Source organism: Parasteatoda tepidariorum, chromosome 5 (assembly GCF_043381705.1).
Source record: "Parasteatoda tepidariorum isolate YZ-2023 chromosome 5, CAS_Ptep_4.0, whole genome shotgun sequence".
NCBI lineage: Eukaryota > Metazoa > Arthropoda > Arachnida > Araneae > Theridiidae > Parasteatoda > Parasteatoda tepidariorum.
In genome coordinates, this window is record NC_092208.1 from 948,199 (window position 1) to 960,579 (window position 12,381).

The 12,381-nt window shown below is 26.2% G+C and overlaps 1 protein-coding gene across 1 annotated transcript in view; it reads right to left on the reverse strand.

Moving 5' to 3' along the window:
* The window catches only part of LOC107452020 (cell adhesion molecule Dscam1-like), a 140,555-nt gene extending 129,096 nt beyond the window's left edge, over positions 1 to 11,459 (reverse strand). Inside the window, exons 1-4 of the mRNA XM_071180863.1 lie at positions 11,242 to 11,459; positions 9,559 to 9,846; positions 6,701 to 6,820; positions 5,960 to 6,124 (exon numbers count right to left, since the gene is read on the reverse strand). Of these exons, the coding sequence (XP_071036964.1) occupies positions 5,960 to 6,124; positions 6,701 to 6,820; positions 9,559 to 9,846; positions 11,242 to 11,392 (724 nt within the window). The 5' untranslated portion in view covers positions 11,393 to 11,459. The remainder of the gene's footprint in view (positions 1 to 5,959; positions 6,125 to 6,700; positions 6,821 to 9,558; positions 9,847 to 11,241) is intronic.
* Positions 11,460 to 12,381: the final 922 nt, after the last annotated feature.

Below are 12,381 nucleotides of genomic sequence, written 5' to 3' on the forward strand. Positions count from 1 at the left end.
TTGCTCTATAGTTCACAAAAATAAAAACTAGATTTGGATGGTGTTTTATTTTATATGCAGATAAAGGGAATACCTTATTAAAAAAAAACTCCACCTTTCAAAGTTGATTTATTACCTTAACTGAGAAAGGTAAGTTACAACCTCACATTTCTTTCATAATGTAAATCCGAAATAAGATCACACCCTATTACTGCTTACATATTTGATACTCTCTTATGTAACTTGATACTTAGCAGAAATTTTTCGTTGCTCTATAGTTCACAAAAATAAAAACTAGATTTGGATGGTGTTTTATTTTATATGCAGATAAAGGGAATACCTTATTAANATATATATAAATATTTAAGAATATTGCTTCTCAAAACAATATTTAAAATTCTGCAGTTTCCGTTCTAATGCTATTTGATATAACAGTAAAGTTTGGAATTTAGCACAAAACAAGAGTTTATTTTAAAAATATTCTTTACATATTTCTATAGGGGTATATATGGGTATTTTTAATGAATATGATGGGCACATTTTGGCATGAATCCCGTTTTAAAGAATTTTTTTTTCAAAGCATTTTAAACAAATTAAAACTATTTTAAAAATATTCTTTAGGTATTTTTAGTCATATATGGATATTTTCAGAGAATATGATATCCATGTTTTAATATGAAATCAGCTTTAAAAGCCTCCTCTTTTTCTGCATGTTCTGGACTAAATAAGATTTTTTGAATATATTCTAAATATTTCTAGTCATATATGGGTATTTTCAGAGAACATGAGGTTTATATCACAATATGAAACCAGTTTTAAAGGAATCTCAACCCTTTTATAGGAATTAAGGGAATCTCGATATGCAGCGTGTCTACTAAATTCCTCAATTACTCTATAATTTCAGATTGGCGAGAACAATAGTCTGAAAAGTGGGATCTAGGTATAGTAAATTTGCTAGGTGTACTAAACCGAAATAAACACACCAGAGCAATGCCGCTGAAAGTAAAATTTACAAATTAATAAAGTAAAGATCTCAGACAGTTTTCAGTCTCGAAGGTATATCATATAAATGTACCTAACCTCAGATATCATATTTACAAGTATTTTCTGTTCTCAAGGATTTTGAAAATGCATATTAGAGACAATCAATGCGGTACACAATATGCAATATGTAATAATTATGAAAATAAATGTATGAAATACCTTGTTTTCTATACCAGGTCGTCATGGGTTTTGGAATACCTTGACCGACACAATCCAAGGACACTGAATCTCCACTCAGACTATCGACGTCACGTGGCACATGGACCCAGAACGGCGGAACTACACATCACAGAGAATGAAAAAAAGAGACTACTAAGTATGCAGTTTATGCGTACACTATGTGAAACGAAATGACAAACAAGATAAATAGATTAATTAATTATTCCACTATTTAATTTTTAAGGGATAGTGGTCACAGAGATTATCAATCACCAAATACCTTTTTTTTGAAAAAATAGTGAAACACGAAATAAGAAACAAGATAAATATATTAATTAATTATTCCACTATTTAACTTTTAAGGGATAGTGGTCACAGAGATTATCAACCACCAAGTACCTTTTTTAAAAAAAATATTGAAACACGAAATAACAAACAAGATAAATATATTAATTAAATATTCCACTATTTAACTTTTAAGGGATAGTGGTCACAGAGATTATCAATCTCCAAGTATCTTTTTTTTTGAAAGAATAGTGAAGCACGAAATAAGAAACAAGATAAATATATTAATTAATTTTTCCACTATTTAACTTTTAAGGGATAGTGGTCACAGAGATTATCAATCGCCGAGTATCTTTTTTTGAAAAAATAGTGAAACACGAAATAAGAAACAAGATAAATATATTAATTAATTATTCCACTATTTAATTTTTAAGAAATAATGGACACAGAGGTTATTTAACTCCAAGTATCTTTTTTTTTAAAAATAGTGAAAAACGAAATAATAAACAGGATAAATATATTAATTAATTATTCCAGTATTTAATTTTTAAGGGATAATGGGCACAGAGATTATTAATTGTCAAGTATCTTTTATTTAAAAAAGATAGTGAAAAATCGATGTATCTCTTTAAAATGAAAATTTTTCACTTAAATCTCATAAAAGTTTAATTATTTCAAGATTACATAAAATAAAACATTAATAAAGGTAACATTTTTTTAAAAAAAAATGTAATCTGTCACTTACAAAATACGATACATTTTGGTATTGAAATAGTGTCCAGTACAAAATACTCCGTCGTGAATTATATTTCGTTTATTTGGCTCTGATTTTTCCAATGGATATTTGTAGAATTAAAATTCTAAATTTACTTAAAATACACAGGAAGCAATCTCGTTATATTTAAGAGACAATATAAATTGATCTACCTGCAGGGGTCTGTTTAAAAGAAATTTGAGTCCGTTAACGGACCCTTCACAAAATATCTTTTCATAAAAACGGACCCTTCACAAAATGATTTTTCTTTTAATCGGACCCTTCACAAGTTTATTTATCCTCATTATTGTTTTGTTTTTCGAATAAACCCTTCCCAGGAAGGGGAGGAAAGAAAGGCAGCTGCAAACGAACTAAATTTTGTCTTCGGCAGACGCTTCTTCCTTTATTTGTCCGAAATGAATATTCTGCATTTAGCAGTATAGACTAAATACCAAATATTTGTATGTTGCATCTCTCATTGAGTAGCAGCAATGGCTGTCTATTTTCGAAAATTTAATTTTTTTAATTATAATTTTACAGTGTTGAGCATAATCTTGCATCGCTTTACAATTTAAAAACTCCTTAAAAATGTTTTTTTTTTGCAATAACAGGACCCTATTTGCATAAAATTCACAAAAGCTGGACTCTGGTTGAAAGAACGTGATTTAACGTTTATTTTATAATCACACATAACGAGTCATTTTTTCACAATTTTACAAAGACGGACCTTTCACAAAATGTCTGGACAGACCCCTGACCTGAATTTAATATGAAAAAACAAGAAATTTTGTCATCAATTAATATTTAATTATCTAATAATATATCAATAAATGTGATAATTTTAAGTTAAGATTAAAGTAATAGTTTAATTTTAAGAATATTTACCCAAGACTTTTAAGGTTGCTGTATGGCTAGCGGTCATTCCTCGTGCGGTGACGATGCAAGTGTAGTTTCCAGAATCTTCTTCAGTGAGGGGACCTATGACAAGATTGGATATATCGGGATAGGTTCTTATATCGACATTTCGTTCCTTAATCAGAGGTGTGCCATTTTTTAACCACTTGAAGTTCATTTTTTCTCCAGACGATGATGCGCAAACTGCAGTAACCCTTTCACCGATTATGGATGATTCCAATGGAAAAATGAAGGGTTGAATCTTCAAGGAATTTGCACCTGTTAATGTAAAATAAAAATTATATTACTTCACTTATGTTAATTGAAATTAAATTTATTACATTTTAAATAGATTTTCTCAATAAATTGTTAAATAAGCAATGAATAACAATTCACTGAAATTGAACATTATTTGGCAGAATTCAAAACAAATCATTATTTTAATTCTGTGAATTAGATCCAATTGAATATTGGTAATAATTATTTTTATTTCAAAGTAATTATTAAGTAAGATTATACACATAACTGATCAAAGTATCTGGTGTATATTCCCTATTATATTTGACATTATTAATAAATAAAATAATCATTTTAAATGTAGTCTAAAATACAACAAATAAAAGTGAACTTCTAAAACGTTTGAATTTATTTTGGTTGTAAAAAACTTATTTAAAGTTTTGTCAATTTTAAAACTACTAAAAGTTGAAATTTACTAATATAAAGTTTTTATTTAAGCAGTTTAAAGTGAAAAATATTTTCGTCAGTTAAAAAATATTTTCTGTATTTAAAAAATATTTCATATATTAAATTTTTCTTATTATTCTAAAAATATCTTCTGTATTTAAAACTTCTTCTGTTACTGACTGGGTATTAAAACTGACTGAAACGAATTAAAGAATGTGCATGATACAGAATGTAAAGAACGTGATTTGAAAAGTGTCAAAAATTTTATAGTCATCTTACAGCAATCGCATTTAGTTTAAAATCATCAATACAGAAAAAAATTAAGTTTAAAAGAATTATAGAAGTAAATAAATATAAAACCAAATGAATAAGAAGAGACAAGTTAAGTAAAAACTTGGATGAAAATTAAATTGCTGATGTGAAATATTATTTAAAAATAGAGTAAAAAGAATGCTTACTATACTTAGTTAGTATTTATATTTAGTTTTAAACCGTCAAAACACAAGTAAATTAATTTTAAAAGAATTGTAAAAGTAAATAGGTGTAAAAATAAATAAATAATAAGAATCAATTATCGTACAATATTAGTTGAAAAATTAAATGTTTAATATGAAATATCAGTTTAGAATAGAGTAAAACTTATACTTACTTGAATTAGCTCTCTGAACAGACATCATGGTATTCGCAAACAAAACCATGACACAAAATGATATGCAGTCCGATAGCGTAACTCCAAAACTAATCATTTCTTTTTTAAAATTCAATGATGATTTATGAAGAAAGATTAGTTACAGAAGGATTAGTCGATGTTGAAAACGCGTTAGATAAAAAGCGATTGAATAGTGCATAAGCTTAGCATGCAATCCAATGGCGTACATTATCATTAAAGAACAACATACAGCGCCATCAGTGTTTCCATTTGTGAACTAAAATAAAAAAATTCGGTAGTAAAAATGACAATACAAATGATATTACTTTTTTCGACTATTTTTTACTATATATACAATAATTTTAACAAAAATATTTTTTAATTACAAAAATATCTCGAACAACATTAAAAACAATTCGAATGTCAATAATCATACAGAAATATCTTGCTTCTCGTTATATTTTTATCAATAAGCTGTTCCGTTTCATGCCATTTAAATAGTGTTTGTTGTATGAAATAGTTATTATGTAAATGAGTGAGTAAACTAAAGTATTATGCCATTCTACAAAAAAAAATACTAATGAAATCCTTAAAAAGTGTTCTTTACAAATAGTTTGGTACAATTGTGCCAATTGTGCCAAAACTCACTGAAAATATTATGCAATAGGACCATTTGTCATTGATGAATGTCACCAATATGGAGGTTTAAAATTGACTGTCACCAAATAAGGCACCAACCACTCTGCCTGACCACTATCAAGACTCATAGCATATATAAGCCTATCTTGAAATAAACAGGAATTTGTAATAAAAAAATATTACAACAAAACATTAAATTAACCAACAATTATGATAAAAAAAACAATTATGATAAAAAACAAACAAATAGGATAAAAATGAAATTTCACCTACTCAATTTTGATTTTATGATGTTAAATAGATATAAACGGTGACACCAGTGAAACAAAGCTTTATAGCATAGTAGTCAAGTCGAATAAATTACACATTTGTTTCAGCAAGATTTTGATGATAAATTGAATAATTGGTAAAAAATATGAAATTGATTAAGTGATACAAAATGAATAATAGATAAAAATAATAAATTGAATTGTTGAATTACATAATTTATAGCAAATTGTATTACATATATTTTTGGAATTTATAATAAATCGGAATTATTTTCAATTTATTGAATGCATATTCAATAAATTAAAAATATATTTAATTGAGTAATTTATTGTGAATATATAATAGTTGAATTTCTTAAATATATATACTATAATTTTTACCTATTTATAAAATCTGTTTTGCAGCATTTCTAGATACACTGTTAGTACAAATTTTGTACATAATTCTGGTGCATTGTTAGTACAATTTAAGGAACACATTTCTTTCACAATAAATGTCACAAAACTTCGCTTAAGTTTTTACATTACAACCAAGTTATAAATCATTTATTAATGTGAAGAAATAATCAAAACGGTTGAGGAAGAATTTCTAGAACTACATACCAATAACTTTAACTACAATTGTCTTCAACAATGAAGATCCTATACCATTTGAGATGTTACACTTGTAGACACCCTCATCGGACTTTTGAATTGAAATCAATATCAAACTTCCATTGGGTGAAAATTTGAAGTGGTTCGATGTGATCAAAAAATCTCCGTTATCACCTGATAAATAAAATTTGGAGTATATCACACATGTCTTTTTTCGGAAAATTTCTTCAAATAAACGCTTGTATAAATAATTTTTCACTCTTGAAAAGTGATCAGAATTAGTTTGTTTGAAATATGAAAGAAATAAAAATTACAAGAAATCGGTTTTTTAAGATACAATTTAAAATCATTAAATTACATAGAAGTACTTACAAATTTAAAAAAAAAACACTACAAATAATTAGGATTAATTGTAATAAAATAATAAAGGTTCATTAGATTTAAAAAAAATTTTAATTAAAAAATAAATAAAACTTTAAAAAATATAGTCTTACATAATCTATTTTTATTCGATTTACAATAAATTAATTTTTATTCAAAATCCAGTTACTTATAGTCATTTCAGTTAAATATATTCCTGTACTACATTTTTAAAAATTATTTTAATTTGTAATTTTTTTGCCATACGGATAATTCAAATAAATTTTACTCGGAAAGTAACGATTCATTTATCATTAAATGAATTGCTAGAATGATTTATAAAAAGTACTTGCAAATAAATACGAATAAATAAAACAATTATGAAAGAACCTTGTTTCTTGAACCAAGTAGTTACAGGTTTTGGAGTGCCCTGACCAATACAATCCAAAGAAACAGAGTCTCCAATCAAAGCATCGACGTCACGTGGCATATGGACCCAAGATGGCGGAACTATAAATAGAATTATCGGATAAGATTTTAAAACAATTCTGTGGAAATGTATATAAAAAAGACAACAAAAAAAAAAACAAAGCACTTCGGTAAACCAAAGATGTTACCAAACATAATGTTAGAAAGGTTCGGAATTTGAAGAAAACTCCATAAAAAATAAATCAGATATATTTAGATATATTTAGTCAGATATATTTTAGATCTTGAAATTTTATTAAATATTGTGGTCCGAGTAAATTTGCAGAAACTGTTTCAAATATTTATAGTAAAACAATGTTTCATAACAGTATTTCTTAGTATTGATTAATGGCAGCGCATGGTAGTTATATATGGGATTTTAATTATTAGCTATTTTTAATTAATAATTATTTGTTGTTTACCTATTTCTTCTTACGAAACAACATTCGTTGTGAATTTTCGTAAATGCTTTTGTTGGGAATTTTGACTTAAATATTTTAAACAATGAATTTTGATATTTTAAACAATGTTCGGGAAAAACTGAGTATTTAAGCTTTATAAATAATGTTGAATTATTTTTTAATGTTGGAAATATAATAATTTTCTGTTAATAGAGTTGCAGATAGATTGAAACAGTGATTCAAAACCACTGTGCCACGGCACTTTCGTTTGCCGCCAAATTCTTAAAGTGGGCCTCCAAAAATTTTAGAAATGATATAGTAAATATTATAATGCATTTTTAATTACGAGTAAGCTTCAAATTAAAGCATTTATATATAATATTATGTGAATACTTTTAATAATTTTCCACTCATTAATGGCGTAAATATCTCTGACTATTATTATGAAAATATTAAAACAAGTTGAAAATTTAATGACTATTGAAATTATTAATTAAAAAAATTAAGCAATCTAAATATTAATTTATAAAATGAAAATAATAACTAACCATTAAAGTAAACTATGCAATTAATAGTTATAAAGCAAATTAACAAAGGATAACTAACAAAAAAGCTGAAAGTTAATAATTAGGAACAACAACAAAAAAAACACAAGTTAACAAGCAATCACAAAAAATAACAATTAATGTAAAAAAAAACATTTAATAACTGTAAAAGACAAGCTATAATTAATAAATAGCAAAAAAAAAAGACAAAAAAAATTAACTGTTAACTTGTCACTAATCTCTTAATAAACGTACTGTTGTTTTTGCTGTACATATTATTTTATTTAACATTCAAAATTATTGAAGTGATACTTCTTATGCGACTTCCAACAAGGTTGCGTTAAACGTTTAACGCTACATNTTCCCCCCCCCTTTTTTTTCATTTGTCTATAATTTTTCTTTGTTTTATTCTTCATTTTGAATAAAACAAAGCAACCTTCATATATAAAACAAAACAACATATATAAAATAAAACAAAACAACCTTCATATATATATATAACAATATATATATAGAAAAACAAAGCACTTCCGGTAAACCAGAGATGTTACCAAACATAATGTTATAAAGGGTCGGAATTAGAAGAAAACTCCATAAAAAATGAAAATGAATCAGATATATTTAGTTATCTTGAAATTTTATTAAATATTGTGGTCAGAGCAAATTTGCGGAAACTATTTGAAATATTTATCGTAAAACAATGTTTCATAGCAATATTTCTTAGTATTGATTAATGGCAGCGCATGGTAGTTATATATGGGTTTTTAATTATTAGCTATTTTTAATTAATAATTAATTGTTGTTTACCTATTTCTTCTTACGAAACAACATTCGTTGTGAATTTTCCGTAAGCGCTTTTGTTGGGAATTTTGACTTAAATATTTTAAACAATGAATTTTGATATTTTAAACAATGTTCGTGAGAAACTGAGTATTTAAGCTTCATAAATAATGTTGAATTATTTTTTAATGTTGGAAAAATAATAATTATCTGTTAATAGAGTTGCAGATAGATTAGAACAGTGATTCGAAACCCCTGTGCCACGGCACTTTCGTTTGCCGCCAAATTCTTAAAGTGTGCATCCAAAATTTTAGAAATGATATAGTAAAAATTATAATGCATTTTTTATTACGAGTAAACTTCAAGTTAAAGCATTTATATATATAATATTACGTGAATACTTTTTATAATTTTTACACGCTTTAATGGCGTGAATATCTTTGACGACGATATTCCTGTCTCTGACAATCTGAAAATATTAAAACAAGTTGAAAATTTAATGACTATTAAAATTATTAATTAAAAACATAAAGCAAACTAAATATTAACTTACGAAATGGAAATATTAACTGACCATTAAAATAAGCTATGCAATTAATAGTTATAAGACAAATCAACAAAGGATAACTAACAAAAAAGCTGAAAGTTAATAATTAGCAACAACAAAAAAAACCCAAGTTAACAAGCAATCACAAAAAATAACAATTAATGTTAGAAAAAAAATTTAATAACTGTAAAAGACAAGCTAGAATTAATAAGTAGCAGGAAAAAAAATAAATAAATAACTGTTAACTTGTAACTAATTCCTTAATAAACGTACTGTTGTTTTTGCTGTACGTGTTATTTTATTTAACACTCAAAATTATTACCATAAACTATTTTACACAGTTGTGTTATAGGTAAGTAAACAACGTTTATACATATTTTTTTCATTGTGGGCCGTCACATTTCGATATCGTTAAAAGTGTGCCGCAACAACAAAAAAAAAAGATAATTACTGAATTAGAAGAAAATAAGATTCAAAAAAAAAAAAAATGAAAATATCAGTTCTTACTTAACACTTCAAGACTTGCTGTGTGGCTCGCCGTCATTCCACGTGCGTTGACGATGCAGGTATAATTTCCTGTATCTTCTTCTGTGAGAGGATCTATGATGAGCGTAGAAACGTCGGGAGATGTTCTGATGTCAACGTTGCTTCCTTTGGTCAGAGTTTGACCATTTTTCAACCACTTGAAGTCCATTTTCTCTCCCGAAGAAGATGTGCAAGCAGCTATTCCTCTTTTTCCGACAACCGATGATTCAGGCGGGAAGAGAAATGGTGGAATCATCAAGGAACTTTCGGCTAAATTCAGATAATGAAAACACACAAGTTAAGACTAATAAACAAATTTAACTTAAATACATAAATGATTTCTGTGTTTATTTGAAATAAAAAAGGGGATTTAAGAAAAGCAGCGGCTACTAATGTTATTAACCAAATGAAGCTTTCTTTTTTAAGCAGAATAATTTTTTTCACTCGTATAATATTGAAAGAAATCAGTTGAAACTTTCTTTTTTAAATAGAATAATTTTTTTTCACTCGTATAATATTGAAAGAAATAAGTTGAAGCTTTCTTTTTTAAACAGAATATTTTTTTTCACTCGTATAATATTGAAAGAAATCAGTTGAAGTTTTCTTTTTTAAACAGAATAATTTTTTTCACTCGTATAATATTGAAAGAAATCAGCTGAAGTTTTCTTTTTTAAACAGAATAATTTTTTTACACTCGTATAATATAGAAAGAAATCAGTTGAAGCTTTCTATTTTAAACAGAAGAATTTTTTTCACTCGTATAATATTGAAAGAAATCAGTGCGTTGGCTGGAAAGTAACTACATTAAGCAACGAGTGATTTTGGGTTTGACGAAATAAAAATCTAATATAACAAATTTAGGTAAAATAAAAAGGAAGCAATAACAAATTTAAATATTTCTTACATGGTTTTTTAAAAAAAGTAGAAGAACAGTAGAAGAATAATGCTAAGATTTGTGATATATTAGTAACACTCGGATTAAAAAAAAGATTTTCAAATTTATAGGACTTTTAATATACGAACTAAATACATTTTCTCATAAACCGATATATTTGCTTCAAATACTTACGTGCTTTTAAGCGTTAAAAAAATTAAATAAATAAAATAACAATCTTAATTTACTTGTTCTACATCTGAAATATTTACTCATTAATGAAGCTTTATTAAATCTTTATTAATACAAAAATTAAATTTGTTTTTAAAATTCCTTGCATTTTGACTGACGCTAAAAAAAATACAAATTTTTAGATGAATGTGAGAAAATTATTAAAACAGTGGTTTAATTAATTTATTCATGAAAAAAGGGATCAAAAATTGTTATTGATAAAAATTTAAAATAATTTAAATGATTTATAAGGCAACTTTATAATAGACATATATTTAAATATTGAAATATTAAGAAGGTGAAAATTTTTAACTTAGTTGTTAACCTAAGTTACTTACAATATTATAGATCAGTCAAATATAGTAAAGAAATGGAAAAATTATATCATGTAAAATTTTTATTTGCTACAATATTTTTTTTTACTTTCTTCTGTCACTGTTTTAAAAGTTCGACTCATTGTTGCATTGACATATACTCTATTGCAATGAAGTGAGATGTCAAAAATAAGTTTATTTTATCAAATAATGAAAATCATGCACAAAAATTAGAATACAAATTACCTGACTCGATTTGTTGAAAAGACATCATAGTACCACAGAGGAAAACAAAGGCATAAAAATGGATCCAAGTAGACAATCTCAACTTAAAAGAAAACATTTTTTGTCGATCAAGAATAGTTTTATCCGGTCTAAACGCTTCTATAGATTGCATTGCAAAAGAGGAAGCTGTTAGGATGACACTAACGCTTAACTCATATACTAATGGCGTGTATGCTTAGAACTAAATGGCTAACAGCGCCATCGTTCTTTCATTTTGCAAACTAAACTAAAGGAAAATAAATCGGCATGTTACAGTATTATAACAAAATACAATAAACAATCTCGCACAAAAAAAATTGCATTGAAAGCGTATTAATTTCATAAAATACTAAAAATCGAAGCAATTTTTATTGCACACATAACAAATATTTGTTATACACTTTTTATAATGAAATGTATGCAAATATTTTTCAAGAATAAATTTTCAGGAAAGTTACATGAGAATAATCAGGGAAAATTATATGTCAAATTTGCGTATTGAAACAATGGTACAATGTATAAATAACACGATTTGATGGATTATTTTTCTTGGTGATGGTAATAAAAATCAATTTTGATCTGTAATTATCACGTAATAAAGACAAGAAACAGCTATGAAATTCTTAAAATAATATGAATACTCTTAAAATAATAGTAAAAGATATTAGATGAAACACAATTATTGCCAAAATGTTCTTAAACTTGTTTATGTGCTTAACTTGGTTTATGCTCTTAAACTTGTATAAAAATGTTCTTAATGTTTTGCGCTAATTAAGTAGTTTGAAATTTTCACACAAACAGATTTTATCGTACAAGAGAGCATGAATTTCATCAGAAATGATTCAACAGTTTTATGTACCATTTGTCGAACCACTGGAATTGGAAAGTTGGCAAAATAAACCAACATAATATAAGTATAAAATAGTGGTGCTCAGAAAATATGAATTTCAATGACGATTTCAAAGATACAGCAAGTAATTATTTTGCTATTCAGGGAAAGATCGAGAGTTTAAATACAAAATATTATTTTTATTGCATGTATTGTATTGTATTGTAATACGTGACCTCAAACACGAAAGTGATACGCAATGCAAAAATTAAGGACGCACAAAACGGTTAAAA